At 38.6% G+C, this 19,502-nt stretch overlaps 1 protein-coding gene across 1 annotated transcript in view; it reads right to left on the bottom strand.

Moving 5' to 3' along the window:
- The window catches only part of fnbp1a (formin binding protein 1a), a 350,992-nt gene that overhangs the window by 279,583 nt on the left and 51,907 nt on the right, over positions 1 to 19,502 (bottom strand). The window contains exons 6-8 of the mRNA XM_034171436.1: positions 3,657 to 3,752; positions 3,525 to 3,539; positions 3,267 to 3,395 (exon numbers count right to left, since the gene is read on the bottom strand). Coding sequence (XP_034027327.1) covers positions 3,267 to 3,395; positions 3,525 to 3,539; positions 3,657 to 3,752 — 240 coding nt within the window. The remainder of the gene's footprint in view (positions 1 to 3,266; positions 3,396 to 3,524; positions 3,540 to 3,656; positions 3,753 to 19,502) is intronic.

Genomic DNA, 19,502 nt, shown 5'->3' with positions numbered 1-19,502 from the left:
AATACTGCCTAAGGGAAACATGTATAAAGTGAATAAAATCGGTCCTAGCACAGAACCTTGTGGAACTCCATAATTAACCTTAGTCTGTGAAGAAGATTCCCCATTTACATGAACAAATTGTAATCTATTAGATAAATATGATTCAAACCACCGCAGCGCAGTGCCTTTAATACCTATGACATGCTCTAATCTCTGTAATAAAATTTTATGGTCAACAGTATCAAAAGCAGCACTGAGGTCTAACAGAACAAGCACAGAGATGAGTCCACTGTCTGAGGCCATAAGAAGATCATTTGTAACCTTCACTAATGCTGTTTCTGTACTATGATGAATTCTAAAACCTGACTGAAACTCTTCAAATAGACCATTCCTCTGCATATGATCAGTTAGCTGTTTTACAACTACCCTTTCAAGAATTTTTGAGAGAAAACGAAGGTTGGAGATTGGCCTATAATTACCTAAGATAGCTGGGTCAAGTGATAGCTTTTTAAGTAATGGTTTAATTACTGCCACCTTAAAAGCCTGTGGTACATAGCCAACTAATAAAGATAGATTGATCATATTTAAGATCGAAGAATTAAATAATGGTAGGGCTTCCTTGAGCAGCCTGGTAGGAATGGGGTCTAATAGACATGTTGATGGTTTGGAGGAAGTAACTAATGAAAATAACTCAGACAGAACAATTGGAGAGAAAGAGTCTAACCAACTACCGGCATCACTGAACGCAGCCAAAGATAACGATATGTCTTTGGGATGGTTATGAGTAATTTTTTCTCTAATAGTTAAAATTTTATTAGCAAAGAAAGTCATAAAGTCATTACTAGTTAAAGTTAAAGGAATATTCGGCTCAATAGAGCTCTGACTCTGTCAGCCTGCCTACAGTGCTGAAAAGAAACCTGGGGTTGTTCTTATTTTCTTCAATTAGTGATGAGTAGTAAGATGTCCTAGCTTTACGGAGGGCTTTTTTATAGAGCAACAGACTTTTTCCAGGCTAAATGAAGATCTTCTAAATTAGTGAGACGCCATTTCCTCTCCAACTTACGGGTTATCTGCTTTAAGCTGCGAGTTTGTGAGTTATACCACGGAGTCAAGCATTTCTGATTTAAAGCTCTCTTTTTCAGAGGAGCTACAGCATCCAAAGTTGTCCTCAATGAGGATGTAAAACTATTGACGAGATAATCTATCTCACTCACAGAGTTTAGGTAGCTACTCTGCACTGTGTTGGTATATGGCATTAGAGAACATAAAGAAGGAATCATATCCTTAAACCTAGTTACAGCGCTTTCTGAAAGACGTCTAGTGTAATGAAACTTATTCCCCACTGCTGGGCAGTCCATCAGAGTAAATGTAAATGTTATTAAGAAATGATCAGACAAAAAGGGGTTTTCAGGGAATACTGTTAAGTCTTCAATTTCTATGCCATAAGTCAGAACAAGATCTAAGATATGATTAAAGTGGTGGGTGGACTCATTTACATTTTGAGCAAAGCCAATTGAGTCTAATAATAGATTAAATGCAGTGCTGAGGCTGTCATTCTCAGCATCTGAAAATCACCCACTATAATTATCTTATCTGAGCTAAGCTCTGTCTGGGTTTTTGATTAATTAATAAGCTGGAATGGAAGATTGCTGCTAATCCTCCACCTCGGCCCGTGCTACGAGCGTTCTGGCAGTTACTGTGACTCGGGGGTGTTGACTCATTTAAACTAACATATTCATCCTGCTGTAACCAGGTTTCTGTAAGGCAGAATAAATCAATATGTTGATCAATTATTATATCATTTACTAACAGGGACTTAGAAGAGAGAGACCTAATGTTTAATAGACCACATTTAACTGTTTTAGTCTGTGGTGCAGTTGAAGGTGCTATATTATTTTTTCTTTTTGAATTTTTATGCTTAAATAGATTTTTGCTGGTTATTGGTGGTCTGGGAGCAGGCACCGTCTCTACGGGGATGGGGTAATGAGGGGATGGCAGGGGGAGAGAAGCTGCAGAGAGGTGTGTAAGACTACAACTCTGCTTCCTGGTCCCAACCCTGGATAGTCACGGTTTGGAGGATTTAAGAAAATTGGCCAGATTTCTAGAAATGAGAGCTGCTCCATCCAAAGTGGGATGGATGCCGTCTCTCCTAACAAGACCAGGTTTTCCCCAGAAGCTTTGCCAATTATCTATGAAGCCCACCTCATTTTTTGGACACCACTCAGACAGCCAGCAATTCAAGGAGAACATGCGGCTAAACATGTCACTCCTGGTCTGATTGGGGAGGGGCCCAGAGAAAACTACAGAGTTCGACATTGTTTTTGCAAAGTTACACACCGATTCAATGTTAATTTTAGTGACCTCCGATTGGCGTAACCGCGCGTCATTACTGCCGACATGAATTACAATCTTACCAAATTTACGCTTAGCCTTAGCCAGCAGTTTCAAATTTCCTTCAATGTCGCCTGCTCTGGCCCCCGGAAGACATTTGACTATGGTTGCTGGTGTCGCTAACTTCAGAAAACAGTCGCCAATAACCAGAGTTTGTTCCTCGGCGGGTGTGTCGCCGAGTGGGGAAAAACGGTTAGAGATGTGAATGGGTTGGCGGTGTACACGGGGCTTCCGTTTAGGATTACGCTTCCTCCTCACAGTCACTCAGTCGCCCTGCTTTCCCGGCTGCTCGGGATCCGCTGGGGGGCAGCTAACGGCACCTAAGCTACCTTGGTCCGCACCGACTACAGGGGCCTGGCTAGCTGTAGAATTTTCCACGGTGCGGAGCCGAGTCTCCAATTCGCCCAGCCTGGCCTCCAAAGCTACGAATAAGCTACACTTATTACAAGTACCGTTACTGCTAAAGGAGGCCGAGGAATAACTAAACATTTCACACCCAGAGCAGAAAAGTGCAGGAGAGACAGTAGAAGCTGCCATGCTAAACCGGCTAAGAGCTAGTAGCTGCGCTCAGCTAGCGGATTCCTAAAAACATAAAGTGAATAATGTGTAAATAATTTAGAGGTGATTCAGCAGAGGGAGTGCTTTAGTTAAGGCACGTGAAGATTACACTGAAACAAATCGTTATCTAGTTAACTAGATCAATCTAACTGCGCAGATTAAACAGCTAACAGATACAGAAAAACACCGCTGTGCTCCGGAACAGGAAGTGATACAATACCGCAGTGAGAGCCAACCACCAGTAGAGTGCAGTCTAAATGTGGGTGTTATGTTGTGATTTGGTGCTGTATAAATGAATTGAATTGAGTGAAATAGGTGCCAGTGTGTGAAGGTGTTACCTGGTATATAACTGGTACAAGTGTTCGGTAATGCTGGTGCTGGTCCTGGTTAAACTGGTTCAAACTGGCCACATACTCTTTTCTGGACTCTTCAGCAGCTTGTTGTTTCTGTTGAGCCGCCTGACGAGCCTGAAAAATCTCATCATTAAATTATCTAAACTGTAAGCCATATAAATAAATTGAACTGAATTAAATTAAACATCACATATGATCAATGTGACATAAAAGCTAAATTTATAGAGTGTGAAAGGACTTTACCTTCAGTGAGCAGCGCTGTCAATCACACACACAAATTCAAGTTAGTTTGAACACATTTGATCAATGCTGGCAAAGATCTAAACTAAAAGCTTCAAACACACAAACTGTCACAATATTCAAACATTTCTTCACCTTCTCTCCATCCGTCTTGTTATCAAAGTCAATTTTGTCAGAGGTGTGCTGAGCTCGCTCTGCCTCCTTACAGTCTCGCTCAAATCGCCGTTTACTCTAAATAAAGACCAAAAAAGAAAAAACATTTTAATCCTAATCAGCTTCACATGTGGTCAGAAGTTATGATAGTGCATATAAATATGTCTGCTTCATCAAACAGCGATTTGAACAAAGATATTTTTGAAAATTTAAATTTCCGGTCCACACAGACCACAGGAATATTTGCTTCTTAAAGATGTTTTGCGATGTGACTATTTCTTGCAACTCTTCAACAATATTTAGTGTGAACTGCTGAAGCTGACAAGAAGCTCCACTGAACCTGAACTGAATGTGGAAGCTACAAGTATAAGGATCACGCAACACAACACTGCAATGACTGAGCCTTAGACCCCAGAGCAGAGAACAACACTGGTGGAAGGTTCAAACTCTGTGGGTGTGTGTGTTTGTGTAACTTGAATTTCATGTCAAGTTGTCATGTCAAAGACATTTTCAGGTAATGTCACTTTGATTAATGTCAAGTTGTCATAGTAAGGACATTCCAAATGAATTTCATGTCATGTTATGTCAGACATTTTTGGGTAATGTCACTTTGATTAATGTCAAGCTGTCATAATAAGGACATTCCAAATGAATTTCATGTCATGTTGTTATGTCAAAGACATTTTTGGGTAATGTCACTTTGATTAATATCAAGTTGTCATAATAAGGACATTAGAAATGAATTTAATGTCAAGTTGTCATGACAAAGACATTTTCAGATAATGTCACTTTGATTAATATCAATTTGTCATAATAAGGACATTACAAATGAATTTAATGTCAAGTTGTCATAATAAGGACATTAAAAATGAATTTCATGTCAAGTTGTCATGACAGACATTTTCAGATAATGTCACTTTGATTAATGTTAAACTGTCATAATAAGGACATTCCAAATGAATTTAATGTCATGTTGTCATGTCAAAGACATTTTCGGGTAACGTCACTTTGATTGTCAATTTGTCATAATAAGGACATTAGAAATGAATTTCATGTCAAGTTGTCATGACAAAGACATTTTCAGATAATGTGACTTTGATTAATGTTAAACTGTCATAATAAGGACATTCCAAATTAATTTAATGTCATGTTGTTATGTCAAAGACATTTTCGGGTAATGTCAATTTGTCATAATAAGGACATTCCAAATGAATTTAATGTCATGTTGTCATGTCAAAGACATTTTCGGGTATTGTCACTTTGATTAATGTCAATTTGTCATAATAAGGACATTAGAAATTAATTTCATGTCAAGTTGTCATGACAAAGACATTTGCGGGTATCGTCACTTTGATTAATGTCAAGTTGTCATAATAAGGATATTAGAAATGAATTTCATGGGGGCGCTAGAGAGTCAAGATGGAGTAAAGACGTGAATTTCAGCGCTCCTTTTATAAATTTCATTTCTAAAACAGCATAATTCCATTACCTGGCTATTCGGACGCACCTTTAAATAGTTTGCACTCAAAAGGATTACTTTTTTTTTTTAACTTAATCAGCGCAATGGCAGACAAACTTCGAAGATTTAAGTTCGATGCTAATGGAAAGCTAACGAGACCAGTCACGAGACAGCAGACCGCAGAGAAGCGAGACGAGGGAGAACCACGCTCACAGAGCCCTGATCATGGCCCAGACGGGGTGGAGGACCTCAAAGCTGAGATACTGGTTTCTTTGAAGGAGGAATTATCTCAAATAATTTGTGAAGAATTGAAGAGGGCACTGGCGGATGACTTTATGGCGCTGAAGGCGGAGTTACAAACAGTACGGTCCGAAATATCTAATAATGCTACTACTATTGGATTCAGACTGGATGCCATTGAAAATGATGTTGTGGACATGCAGGGTGGACTGTCTGAGTGGTCTGATGAGGTGGTCGTGCTGCAGTCAACTGTAAAGGAGCTCAAAAGTGACATGAAGTTACTGAAGGAAAAGTGTGAGGATTTGGAGGGGAGAATGAGGCGTGGGAATATTCGCATTGAGGGCATCGAGGAACAACCAAATTCCAGCAGCACAACAGAGTTGTCTAAAGTCCTTTGACAAGTTCTGAAGTTGGACCGAGATGTCAAAGTGGACAGATCCCATCGCACACGCACGCTCAGGAAGCCCGGAGATTTGAGACCCAGACTGATCATCGCTAAACTACATTATGATGGAGATGCAGTCGACATTTTGAGGAGGGCCAGGGAGATTGGACCACTCCTTTATAATGGCAAAAAGATTTCCATTTTTCCGGATTACACCCCTGGCGTAGCAAAGGCTCAAGCAGCATTCATTGATGTGCAGAAAGCATTACACGGGCGGAACGACGTGCACTTCGGTTTGTTTTTCCCAGCAAAACTACGCATCACTTACAACAGCGTAAGTAAGGACTTCCTGGATCCCAAAGATGCTATGGACTACGTCCGGCGTAACATTCTTCCCTTTGCTCCTGAAGATGAGACTTAGAGCATGTTTGTAAGTTCGCATCTGACACACTGCGGGCTTGTCAATTGTCATGTTCTTCATTTGTCTGCAGGGCGTGTGAGTATATCACATTTTTGTTTCTTTTTATTAGGTTAGACAGCCTGTAGAGGACAGGACTGGTTTTGTAGCTACTTTTACATAGTGGCTATGGACATTAATCCACTTTTTTGCATTAAGTTTTCTCTAAGTGATGTCAGTTATTCTGTTTTTTTTTGCGTTCAGATCCTCATGTTCCCCGGGGATTTAATTTTCTATAAAAGAACAACAGAGCTATTGATGAGTGTATGGTTTGTGTTAATCTTGTCAGGTCTCAGTACGTCTTATAAATATATAACGGATGATGTGTATATTGCAGCCTCATGCTTACTTATTTTGAGTTCTTGCCTCAATCCACCTTCACTCCACTTTCAAGACCGCTTCTGCCTCCTCTTTTAATTTCTTATTTTTATATTAGAAGCTATGAGTGCCTTAACAGTTATTAGTTACAATGTGAAGGGACTTAATGGCCCAGTCAAAAGAAAGAAAATATTACTTCAACTGAAACAATTTCATTATCAAGTGGCTTTATTGCAAGAAACTCATCTATCTGATGATGAACATCAAAAATTGAAGAAATCATGGGCAGATAAAGTCTATTATTCATCTCATTGTTCAGGGCGAAAGAGATGAGTAGCTATATTAATACATAGACAGGTAAATTTTATGGAAACATTGGTAAACAAAGACAAGGAAGGTAGACTCATACTGGTGAATGGGCTAATTGATGGAATAGCTGTTTCATTCATAAGTATTTATGCTTCAAATGAAGACCAACCAGAGTTTATTAAATCTTCTTTTAATATGATTACACAGTACAGCTCCGGACTTATGCTATTTGCTGGAGACTTCAATTGTGTGATGGCCCACCAGGTCAGACAGCCTATATCTAAAACACCCATTTCTAAAATGGGAAAAACACTTAAATCTTTGTCTTCTGAGGCTGGACTTGTTGATGTTTGGCGAACCAAATTTCCAAAAGATAGAAATTTTTCATATTATTCAAGTAGACATGTATCATATTCAAGGATCGATTACTTTTTTTACACCAAAGGTGGAATTTCATAGAATTGAAGACATTTCAATAATCAATCAATCAATCAATCAATTTTTTTTTTATATAGCGCCAAATCACAACAAACAGTTGCCCCAAGGCGCTTTATATTGTAAGGCAAGGCCATACAATAATGATGTAAAACCCCAACGGTCAAAACGACCCCCTGTGAGCAAGCACTTGGCTACAGTGGGAAGGAAAAACTCCCTTTTAACAGGAAGAAACCTCCAGCAGAACCAGGCTCAGGGAGGGGCAGTCTTCTGCTGGGACTGGTTGGGGCTGAGGGAATGCCCCTATAATGCCCATAACAATCTCAGACCATGCTCCGGTAGTCCTCCAGTGGGATATAGGTATGACATTGTCCACTAGGCAATGGAGACTTAATGCTTCTCTTATTAATGATAAAGGTTTTATTTCCCTTATTAGAGAAGAACTGAAAAACTATTTAGAATTGAACAGAAAACCAGATACATCTCCAATTGTGCTGTGGGACTGTGCAAAGGCCTACTTGAGAGGTAGCATTATCTCTTATGCTACTGCCAAGAAAAGATATAATATTGCTAAACAAGTGGAATTGGAGAATAAAATCCAGAAATTGGAACATGATCATAAACACGGGTTGACATGTGATATAACAGAGCTAAGTACAGCACGTAGAGAACTTCAAGAATTATTATCTGGAAAAATAGAGGGAAGCTTGAGATTTGCAAAACAACAGTATTATGAGTATGGAAATAGAGCAAGCAGACTCTTGGCTTTTAAACTCCAGAAACAACAATCATCTAACATTGTCCAAAAGCTAAAATTGGGAAGTAAAACAATAGTAAAGCCCAAAGAGATATCGGAAACATTTGCTAAATTCTATGAAAAATATATCAGGACACAGATACATGTCCAAATGATCATACTATAGCAGAGTATTTAGAAAATATTAATGTTACAGAATTGTCTGAATCGGCAGCATCTGAATTAGATGAACCTATACAAGAAGGGGAAATAAAACAGATAATTTCATCTCTTAAAAACCACAAGTACCCTGGACCTGATGGGTATATAAATGAATTTTATAAATGTTTCTCTGATGTACTTACCCCACTTCTCCTTGACGCTTATAGATATGCACTAGAAACCAAAACAATGGCTCCATCTTGGCTGGATGCAACAATAGTGGTCTTGCATAAAGAAGGCAAAGACCCTACAGATTGTGGTTCTTATAGACCCTTGTCTATGTTGAATGGTGATGTCCGCATTCTGACTGCTATATTAGCACAATGGCTGAGTGGCATAGTAATCAGATAGTTCATCCAGACCAGACTGGGTTTATAGCTGGTAGGCATTATGCAAATAACCTACGTCGTTTACTTAATATTTTATCATATCAAAAGCAAAATCAATCATTGGCAACAGTGATTTCATTGGACGCACAAACGGCTTTTGACCGCGTGTCATGGAAATATTTAATTCAAACATTAAAAAGATTTAAATTCGGCCCTAAATTTGTTGATTGGGTTAGAACAATTTATTCTTCCCCGCAGGCAGCTACCAGAGTCAACGGCTTTAGATCAGCCAGGTTTAATTTGGAGCGTGGATGCCGTCAGGGGTGTCCATTATCACCCCTGTTATTTGCAATTAGAATTGAGCCATTCACTCAACTCATTAGCGATAATGACAATATCAAAGGGGTACAGATAGGTAAAGAAATACATAAAATTTTTCTGTATGCCGACGATGTGCTGTTGTATTTGACAGAACCATCTACAACAATACCTTGCCTGTTGAATAAGATTTCTGAATATGGTTATTTATCAGGATATAAAATAAATATAGATAAGACTGTAGCCATGGATGTCTGTGGTGGCATTCCACTGGAGGTGAAGCAACGTAGCGGCTTTAAATGGCCTAAAGAGGGCATTAAGTATTTGGGCATTCATATCCCTCTTTCTTTAGATAATTTATATGATACTAATTATGGAAAAATATTAAATATTATAAAAAGTGACTTGAACCGGTGGTCTGCACTGCTCATCTCTCTTCTTGGTCGTATTGAGATTATTCGTATGAATGTCCTTCCCAGGTTCTTATATTTATTTCAGATGCTGCCAATTGTGATACCCACTTCAGTATTTGAGGACATCGATAAAATTCTTTCAAAATTCATTTGGCAAGGTAAACGCCCTCGCATTAAATACAAAACATTACAAAGATTGAAAGAAGAGGGAGGACTTAACCTTCCCAATTTAAGGTATTATTTTTGGGCTGCTCAATTAAAACCTTTAACGTCATGGTTATTAAATGATGATCAAACAAGATGGCTGAGTATTGAACAAACCATGTGTTCTGAACCGTTGCATCTATTGCCATTTTCTGACTTTCAAATTAAGAGAATTGCAAAATGGAACAAAGTCACCTTGGACATTTGGAAGAAAGTTAGAATGGCATTGAAATTGCATTGAAATCTGTATTACTAAATCTGTATTACTAAGTCTTGAGCATATTAAATCATTCAAACCAATTTTATTGGATAAGGGTTTTGTTTTTTTTAAATGGGCTGACCATGGTATTATATATACACTCATTTATTTGATAAAAATGGGCTCATGTCATTTGAGCAGCTGAAAAAACGATTTAAACTCCAGAAAAATGATTTTTTTTAGATACTTGCAATTGCGATCTTTTTTAATGTCTCATAAGGAGTGGGGAAAGTTACTGAAACCCTCTGCAATGGAAGAACTATTGATTCAAATACAAAATGGAGGAGTTATGAAAATTATAAATCAAATCAATTTTATTTATATAGCGCCAAATCACAACAAACAGTTGCCCCAAGGTGCTTTATAATGTAAGGCAAAAGCCATACAATAATTACAGAAAAACCCCAACGGTCAAAACGACCCCCTGTGAGCAAGCACTTGGCAACAGTGGGAAGGAAAAACTCCCTTTTAACAGGAAGACACCTCCAGATTATAACAAGATTATACAAAATATTTGCGTCTATCACTCAAACTAACTTTGTATTGGCCAAGCAAAAATGGGAGGCAGAGGCGGCCCAAAATATATCTGATGAAATGTGGAAAGAGGCGTGTATAGAGGCACATAGAACAACAAATCCAAACACATGGAAGGAATTTAAATGGAAAATTATCTGTAGATTTATAGAACTACTGATATTGTTGCAAAAATGAACCCTAATGTACCAAGTTTGTGTTGGAGAAACTGTGGTGCAGCAGTACCTCATCATACACATATCTTTTGGACGTGTCCGAAATTACTACTTTTTTGGGATGAGGTGTTCAAGACAGTCAACCAGATGTTTCAAAGGGTGATTTCTAAGGATGTGACAGTGGCTCTACTCGGTATCATTATAGCTTGTATACAGGGACGAGCTGAGTCATAATTACTGAACATTCTTTTTACAGTAGCTCTGAAATGTATCACAATGAACTGGCTGAAATTGGAACCACCATCTCTTAATTTTTGGATTCAAAAAGTAACAGAGGTTTATCAGATGGAAAAATAAACTTTTCTCTAAGACCTGAAACAAACATTTTTAAGCTGCGTTGCAGTCCTTTTGAGATTATGTTCATGTGATTCTAATTTGATTACAGAAAGTGCCTTTACAGAGTTGTAATGTAAAAAAAATTATATTGCATATTGTGTGTGTGATTGCTGTGATCTGTAAAATTGATTTGATTGCTCTGTTGTTTCTAAATACTAATAAAATATAAGTTCTAAAAAAAAAAGAATTTCATGTCAAGTTGTCATGACAAAGACATTTTCAGATAATGTCACTTTGACTAAGGTCAAGTTGTCATAATAAGGACATTCCAAATAAATTAAACGTCAAGATGTCATGACAAAGACATTTTTGGGTAATGTCACTCTGATTAATGTCAAGTTGCCATAATAAGGACATTCCAAATGAATTTAATGTCATGTTGTTATGTCAAAGACATTTTCAGATAATGTCACTTTGATTAATGTCAGTTTGTCATAATAAGGACATTCCAAATAAATTAAACGTCAAGCTGTCATGACAAAGACATTTTTGGGTAATGTCACTCTGATTAATGTCAAGTTGTCATAATAAGGACATTCCAAATGAACTTAATGTCATGTTGTCTTGTCAAAGACATTTTCGGGTAATGTCATTTGATTAATGTCAAGTTGTCATAATAAGGACATTCCAAATGAATTTAATGTCAAGCTGTCATGACAGATATTTTCTGGTAATGTCACTTTGATTAATGTCAAGTTGTCATAATAAGGACATTCCAAATGAATTTAATGTCAAGCTGTCATGACAAAGATATTTTCTGGTAATGTCACTTTGATTAATGTCAAGTTGTCATAATAAGGACATCAGAAATGAATTTCATGTCAAGTTGTCATGACAAAGACATTTGCGAGTAATGTCACTTTGATGAACGTCAAGTTGTCATAATAAGGACATTCCAAATGAATTTAATGTCATGTTGTCATGTCAAAGACATTTTCAGATAATGTCACTTTGATTAATTATAGTGGGTGATATTAACATCCACACAGATGATGAGAATGACAGCCTCAACACTGCATTTAATCTATTATTAGATTCAGTTGGCTTCTATCAAAATGTAAATGAGCCCATCCACCATTTTAACCGCACTTTAGATCTTGTTCTGACATATGGAATCGAAATTGAAGACTTAACAGTATTCCCTGAAAACCCCCTGTTGTCTGATCATTTCTTAATAACATTTACATTTACTTTAATGGACTACCCAGCAGTGAGGAATAAGTTTCATTACAGTAGAAGTCTTTCAGAAAGCACTGTAACTAGGTTTAAGGATATGATTCCTTCTTTGTTATGTTCTAAAATGCCATATACCAACACAGGGCAGAGTAGCTACCTAAACTCTGTGAGTGAGATAGATTATATTATATATATATCTAACTTTGGATGCTGTAGCTCCTCTGAAAAAGAGAGCTTTAAATCAGAAGTGCCTGACTCCGTGGTATAACTCTCAAACTCGCAGCTTAAAGCAGATAACCCATAAGATGGAGAGGAAATGGCATCTCACTAATTTAGAAGATCTTCACTTAGCCTGGAAAAAGTCTGTTGCTCTATAAAAAAAGCCCTCCATAAAGCTAGGACATCTTACTACTCATCACTAATTGAAGAAAATAAGAACAACCCCAGGTTTCTTTTCAGCACTGTAGCCAGGCTGACAAAGAGTCAGAGCTCTATTGAGCCGAATATTCCTTTAACTTTAACTAGTAATGACTTCATGACTTTCTTTGCTAATAAAATTTTAACTATTAGAGAAAAATTACTCATAACCATCCCAAAGACATATCGTTCTCTTTGGCTGCTTTCAGTGATGCCGGTATTTGGTTAGACTCTTTCTCTCCGATTGTTCTGTCTTAGTTATTTTCATTAGTTACTTCCTCCAAACCATCAACATGTCTATTAGACCCCATTCCTACCAGGCTGCTCAAGGAAGCCCTACCATTAATTAATGCTTCGATCTTAAATATGATCAATCTACCTTTATTAGTTGGCTATGTACCACAGGCTTTTAAGGTGCCAGTAATTAAACCATTACTTAAAAAGCCATCACTTGACCCAGCTATCTTAGCTAATTATAGGCCAATCTCCAACCTTCCTTTTCTCTCAAAAAGTCTTGAAAGGGTAGTTGTAAAACAGCTAACTGATCATCTGCAGAGGAATGGTCTATTTGAAGAGTTTCAGTCAGGGTTTAGAATTCATCATAGTACAGAAATAGCATTAGTGAAGGTTACAAATGATCTTCTTATGGCCTCAGACAGTGGACTCATCTCTGTGCTTGTTCTGTTAGACCTCAGTGCTGCTTTTGATACTGTTGACCATAAAATTTTATTACAGAGATTAGAGCATGCCATAGGTATTAAAGGCACTGTGCTGCAGTGGTTTGAATCATATTTATCTAATAGATCACAATTTGTTCATGTAAATGGGGAATCTTATTCACAGACTAAGGTTAATTATGGAGTTCCACAAGGTTCTGTGCTAGGACCAATTTTATTCACTTTATACATGCTTCCCTTAGGCAGTATTATTAGACAGCATTGCTTAAATTTGACCTCCAGTAATACTGTGAGAAATCTTGGAGTCATTTTTGATCAGGATATGTCATTCAATGCGCATATTAAACAAATATGTAGGACTGCTTTTTTGCATTTGCGCAATATCTCTAAAATTAGAAAGGTCTTGTCTCAGAGTGATGCTGAAAAACTAATTCATACATTTATTTCCTCTAGGCTGGACTATTGTAATTCATTATTATCAGGTTGTCCTAAACGTTCCCTGAAAAGCGTTCAGTTAATTCAAAATGCTGCAGCTAGAGTACTGACAGGGACTACAAGGAGAGAGCATATCTCACCCATATTGGCCTCTCTTCATTGGCTTCCTGTTAATTCTAGAATAGAATTTAAAATTCTTCTTCTTACTTATAAGGTTTTGAATAATCAGGTCCCATCTTATCTTAGGGACCTCATAGTACCATATCACCCCAATAGAGCGCTTCGCTCTCAGACTGCAGGCTTACTTGTAGTTCCTAGGGTTTGCAAGAGTAGAATGGGAGGCAGAGCCTTCAGCTTTCAGGCTCCTCTCCTGTGGAACCAGCTCCCAATTTGGATCAGGGAGACAGACACCCTCTCTACTTTTAAGATTAGGCTTAAAACTTTCCTTTTTGCTAAAGCTTATAGTTAGGGCTGGATCAGGTGGCCCTGAACCATCCCTTAGTTATGCTGCTATAGACTTAGACTGCTGGGGGGTTCCCATGATGCACCCAGTGTTTCTTTTTTGCTCTGTATGCACCACTCTGCTTTTAATCATTGGTGATTGATCTCTGCTCTCTTCCACAGCATGTCTTTTTCCTGATTCTCTCCCCTCAGCCCCAACCAGTCCCAGCAGAAGACTGCCCCTCCCTGAGCCTGGTTCTGCTGGAGGTTTCTTCCTGTTAAAAGGGAGTTTTTCCTTCCCAATGTCGCCAAGTGCTTGCTCACAGGGGGTCGTTTTGACCATTGGGGTTTTTCTGTAATTATTGTATGGCTTTTGCCTTACAATATAAAGCACCTTGGAGCAACTGTTTGTTGTGATTTGGCGCTATATAAAAAAATTGATTTGATTAAAGCAGATAACCCGTAAGCTGGAGAGGAAATGGCGTCTCACTAATTTAGAAGATCTTCATTTAGCCTGGAAAAAGAGTCTGTTGCTCTATAAAAAAGCCCTCCGTAAAGCTAGCACATCTTACAATTCATCACTATATAAACTGATGCGCTATATAAACTGATTTGATTTGATTAATGTCAAGTTGTCATAATAAGGACATTCCAAATTAATTTAATGTCATGTTGTCACGACAAAGACATTTGCGGGTAATGTGACTTTGATTAAAGTCAAGTTATCATAATAAGGACATTCCAAATGAATTTAATGTCATGTTGTCTTGTCAAACACATTTTCAGGTAATGCCACTTTGATTAATGTCCTGTTGTCATCACAAAGACATTTGTGGGTAATGTCATTTTGATTAATGTCAAGATGCCATAATAAGGACATTCCAAATGAATTTAATGACATGATGTCATGTCAAACACATTTTCAGGTAATGTCACTTTGATTAATGTCAAGTTGTCATAATAAGGACATTAGAAATTAATTTCATGTAAAGTTGTCATGACAAAGACATTTTCAGATAATGCCACTTTGATTAAGGTCAAACTGTCATAATAAGGACATTCCAAATGAATTTAATGTCATGTTGTCATGTCAAAGACATTTTCAGATAATGTCACTTTGATTAATGTCAAGAGAGAACCAGGAAAAAGACATGCTGTGGAGGGGAGCAGAGATCGATCACTAATGATTAAATGCAGAGTGGTGCATACAGAGCAAAAAGAGAAAGAAACAGTGCATCATGGGAACCCCCCAGCAGTCTACGTCTATAGCAGCATAACTAAGGGATGGTTCAGGGTCACCTGATCCAGCCCTAACTATAAGCTTTAGCAAAAAGGAAAGTTTTAAGCCTAATCTTAAAAGTAGAGAGGGTGTCTGTCTCCCTGATCTGAATTGGGAGCTGGTTCCACAGGAGAGGAGCCTGAAAGCTGAAGGCTCTGCCTCCCATTCTACTCTTACAAACCCTAGGAACTACAAGTAAGCCTGCAGTCTGAGAGCGAAGCGCTCTATTGGGGTGATATGGTACTACGAGGTCCCTAAGATAAGATGGGACCTGATTATTCAAAACCTTATAAGTAAGAAGAAGAATTTTAAATTCTATTCTAGAATTAACAGGAAGCCAATGAAGAGAGGCCAATATGGGTGAGATATGCTCTCTCCTTCTAGTCCCCGTCAGTACTCTAGCTGCAGCATTTTGAATTAACTGAAGGCTTTTTAGGGAACTTTTAGGACAACCTGATAATAATGACTTACAATAGTCCAGCCTAGAGGAAATAAATGCATGAATTAGTTTTTCAGCATCACTCTGAGACAAGACCTTTCTAATTTTAGAGATATTGCGCAAATGCAAAAAGCTGTCCTACATATTTGCTTAATATGCGCATTGAAGGATATATCCTGATCAAAAATGACTCCAAGATTTCTCACAGTATTACTAGAGGTCAGGGTAATGCCATCCACAGTAAGGATCTGGTTAGACACCATGTTTCTAAGATTTGTGGGGCCAAGTACAACAACTTCAGTTTTATATGAATTTAAAAGCAGGAAATTAGAGGACATCCATGTCTTTATGTCTGTAAGACATTCCTGCATTTAACTAATTGGTGTGTGTCCTCTGGCTTCATGGATAGATAAAGCTGGGAATCATCTGCGTAACATTGAAAATTTAAGCAATGCTGTCTAATAATACTGCCTAAGGGAAGCATGTATAAAGTGAATAAAATTGGTCCTAGCACAGAACCTTGTGGAACTCCATAATTAACCTTAGTCTGTGAAGAAGATTCCCCATTTACATGAACAAATTGTAATCTATTAGATAAATATGATTCAACCCACCGCAGCGCAATGCCTTTAATACCTATGGCATGCTCTAATCTCTGTAATAAAATTTTATGGTCAACAGTATCAAAAGCTGCACTGAGGTCTAAGAGAACAAGCACAGAGATGAGTCCACTGTCTGAGGCCATAAGAAGATCATTTGTAACCTTCACTAATGCTGTTTCTGTACTATGATGAATTCTAAAACCTGACTGAAACTCTTCAAATAGACCATTCCTCTGCAGATCAGTTAGCTGTTTTAGAACTACCCTTTCAAGAATTTTTGAGAGAAAAGGAAGGCTGGAGATTGGCCTATAATTAGCTAAGATAGCTGGGTCAAGTGATGGCTTTTTAAGTAATGGTTTAATTACTGCCACCTTAAAAGCCTGTGGTACATAGCCAACTAATAAAGATAGATTGATCAAATTTAAGATCGAAGCATTAATTAATGGTAGGGCTTCCTTGAGCAGCCTGGTAGGAATGGGGTCTAACAGACATGTTGATGGTTTGGAGGAAGTGACTAATGAAAATAACTCAGACAGAACAATCGGAGAGAAAGAGTCTAACCAAATACCAGCATTACTGAAAGCAGCCAAAGATATCGATATGTCTTTGGGATGGTTATGAGTAATTTTTTCTCTAATAGTTAAAATTTTATTAGCAAAGAAAGTCATGAAGTCATTACTAGTTAAAGTTAAAGGAATACTCGGCTCAATAGAGCTCTGACTCTGTCAGCCTGGCCACAGTGCTGAAAAGAAACCTGGGGTTGTTCTTATTTTCTTCAATTAGTGATGAGTAGAAAGATGTCCTAGCTTTACGGAGGGCTTTTTTATAGAGCAACAGACTCTTTTTCCAGGCTAAGTGAAAATCTTCTAAATTAGTGAGACGCCATTTCCTCTCCAACTTACGGGTTATCTGCTTTAAGCTGCGAGTTTGTGAGTTATACCACGGAGTCAGGCACTTCTGATTTAAAGCTCTCTTTTTCAGAGGAGCTACAGCATCCAAAGTTGTCTTCAATGAGGATGTAAAACTACTGACGAGATACTCCATCTCACTTACAGAGTTTAGGTAGCTACTCTGCACTGTGTTGGTATATGGCATTAGAGAACATAAAGAAGGAATCATATCCTTAAACCTAGTTACAGCGCTTTCTGAAAGACTTCTAGTGTAATGAAACTTATTCCCCACTGCTGGGTAGTCCATCACAGTAAATGTAAATGTTATTAAGAAATGATCAGACAGAAGGGAGTTTTCAGGGAATACTGTTAAGTCTTCAATTTCCATACCATAAGTCAGAACAAGATCTAAGATATGATAAAAGTGGTGGGTGGACTCATTTACATTTTGAGCAAAGCCAATTGAGTCTAATAATAGATTAAATGCAGTGTTGAGGCTGTCATTCTCAGCATCTGTGTGGATGTTAAAATCGCCCACTATAATTATCTTATCTGAGCTAAGCACTAAGTCAGACAAAAGGTCTGAAAATTCACAGAGAAACTCACAGTAACGACCAGGTGGACCATAGATAACAAATAAAACTGGTTTTTGGGACTTCCAATTTGGATGGACAAGACTAAGTCAAGCTTTCAAATTAATTAAAGCTCTGTCTGGGTTTTTGATTAATTAATAAGCTGGAATGGAAGATTGCTGCTAATCCTCCGCCTCGGCCCGTGCTACACGCGTTCTGGCAGTTAGTGTGACTCGGGGTGTTGACTCATTTAAACTAACATATTCATCCTGCTGTAACCAGGTTTCTGTAAGGCAGAATAAATCAATATGTTGATCAATTATTATATCATTTACTACCAGGGACTTAGAAGGGAGAGACCTAATGTTTAATAAACCACATTTAACTGTTTTAGTCTGTGGTGCAGTTGAAGGTGCTATATTATTTTTTCTTTTTGAATTTTTATGCTTAAATAGATTTTTACTGGTTGTTGGTGGTCTGGGAGCAGGCACCGTCTCTACGGGGATTGGGCATTGGGGGGATGGCAGGGGGAGAGAAGCTGCAGAGAGGTGTGTAAGATTACGACTCTGCTTCCTGGTCCCAACCCTGGATAGTCACGGTTTGGAGGGTTTAATAAAATTGGCCAGATTTCTAGAAATGAGAGCTGCTCCATCCAAAGTGGGATGGATGCCGTCTGTTGTGTGGGCCGCTGAAGAGGAGGTACTGCTGGCCCACCACAACCAGAGGGCGCCCTGCTTGAAGTGCAGGCTTCAAGCATGAGAGGGCGTCGGAGCAACAGAGAGTGACAGCTGTCACTCGTCAACAGCACCAGCTGTCACTCATTCTACTATCATCATCCACATCACCATAAAAGCCAGACTGCAACTCCACCTCCCCGCCGAGAAATCAGCTACCACTCAGGTAACCTTCTCTGCTGTGATTTTCTGCATATTTGTTCTGTGTGCAGCCGTTCGCCCTGTGGATACAGTCTTCTGCTGGATTGGCGTACAGTGTGGGTTGCGACGTCTTCGCCTCTCACTCCTTCCAAAGAAGCGACTGACAGGAGCTGCACAGGTGTTTTCTGTTTCTGGAGGTGGAGGTTCTCCCTCCCAGAGGAACTGAGTACGGAGAGATTACTGGGTGTGTATCCACACACCCACCATTAACTGTTTCTGTTTCTGCCAGCAGTACCAGGTCTGACAGCTGGAGACAGTGGCCACCTGGGACCCAGGACTTGGCAGCTCCGGTGTTCTTCAGATCCGTTGGCGATGGAAGCCGTGTGGGATCTGGCTCTTCTCTGGACAGACGTCTTCTATCCTCGAGCCTGCCCACGTCACCTTGTGTATGACTGACTGTACTCCTCAACTGCAATTGTCTGTATTCCGTTGTGCAATTCACAACATTAAATTGTTACTTTTTGGCTTAATCCATTGTCCGTTCATTACCGCCCCCTGTTGTGGGTACGTGTCACTACACTTTCACAACACGGTCTCTCCTAACAAGACCAGGTTTTCCCCAGAAGCTTTGCCAATTATCTATGAAGCCAAGCTCATAATAAGGACATTAAAAATGAATTTCATGTCAAGTTGTCATGACAAAGACATTTTCGGGTAATGTCACTTTGATTAATGTCAAGTTGTCATAATAAGGACATTAGAAATGAATTTCATGTCAAGTTGTCATGGCAAAGACATTTTCAGGTAATGTCACTTTGATTAATGTCAAGTTGTCATAATAAGGACATTAGAAATG

The sequence above is a fragment of the Thalassophryne amazonica genome, chromosome 5, assembly GCF_902500255.1.
Source record: "Thalassophryne amazonica chromosome 5, fThaAma1.1, whole genome shotgun sequence".
Lineage (NCBI taxonomy): Eukaryota > Metazoa > Chordata > Actinopteri > Batrachoidiformes > Batrachoididae > Thalassophryne > Thalassophryne amazonica.
The sequence above is the reverse complement of the archived record's forward strand: the minus strand, read 5'-3'. Positions and strand labels throughout refer to the sequence as shown.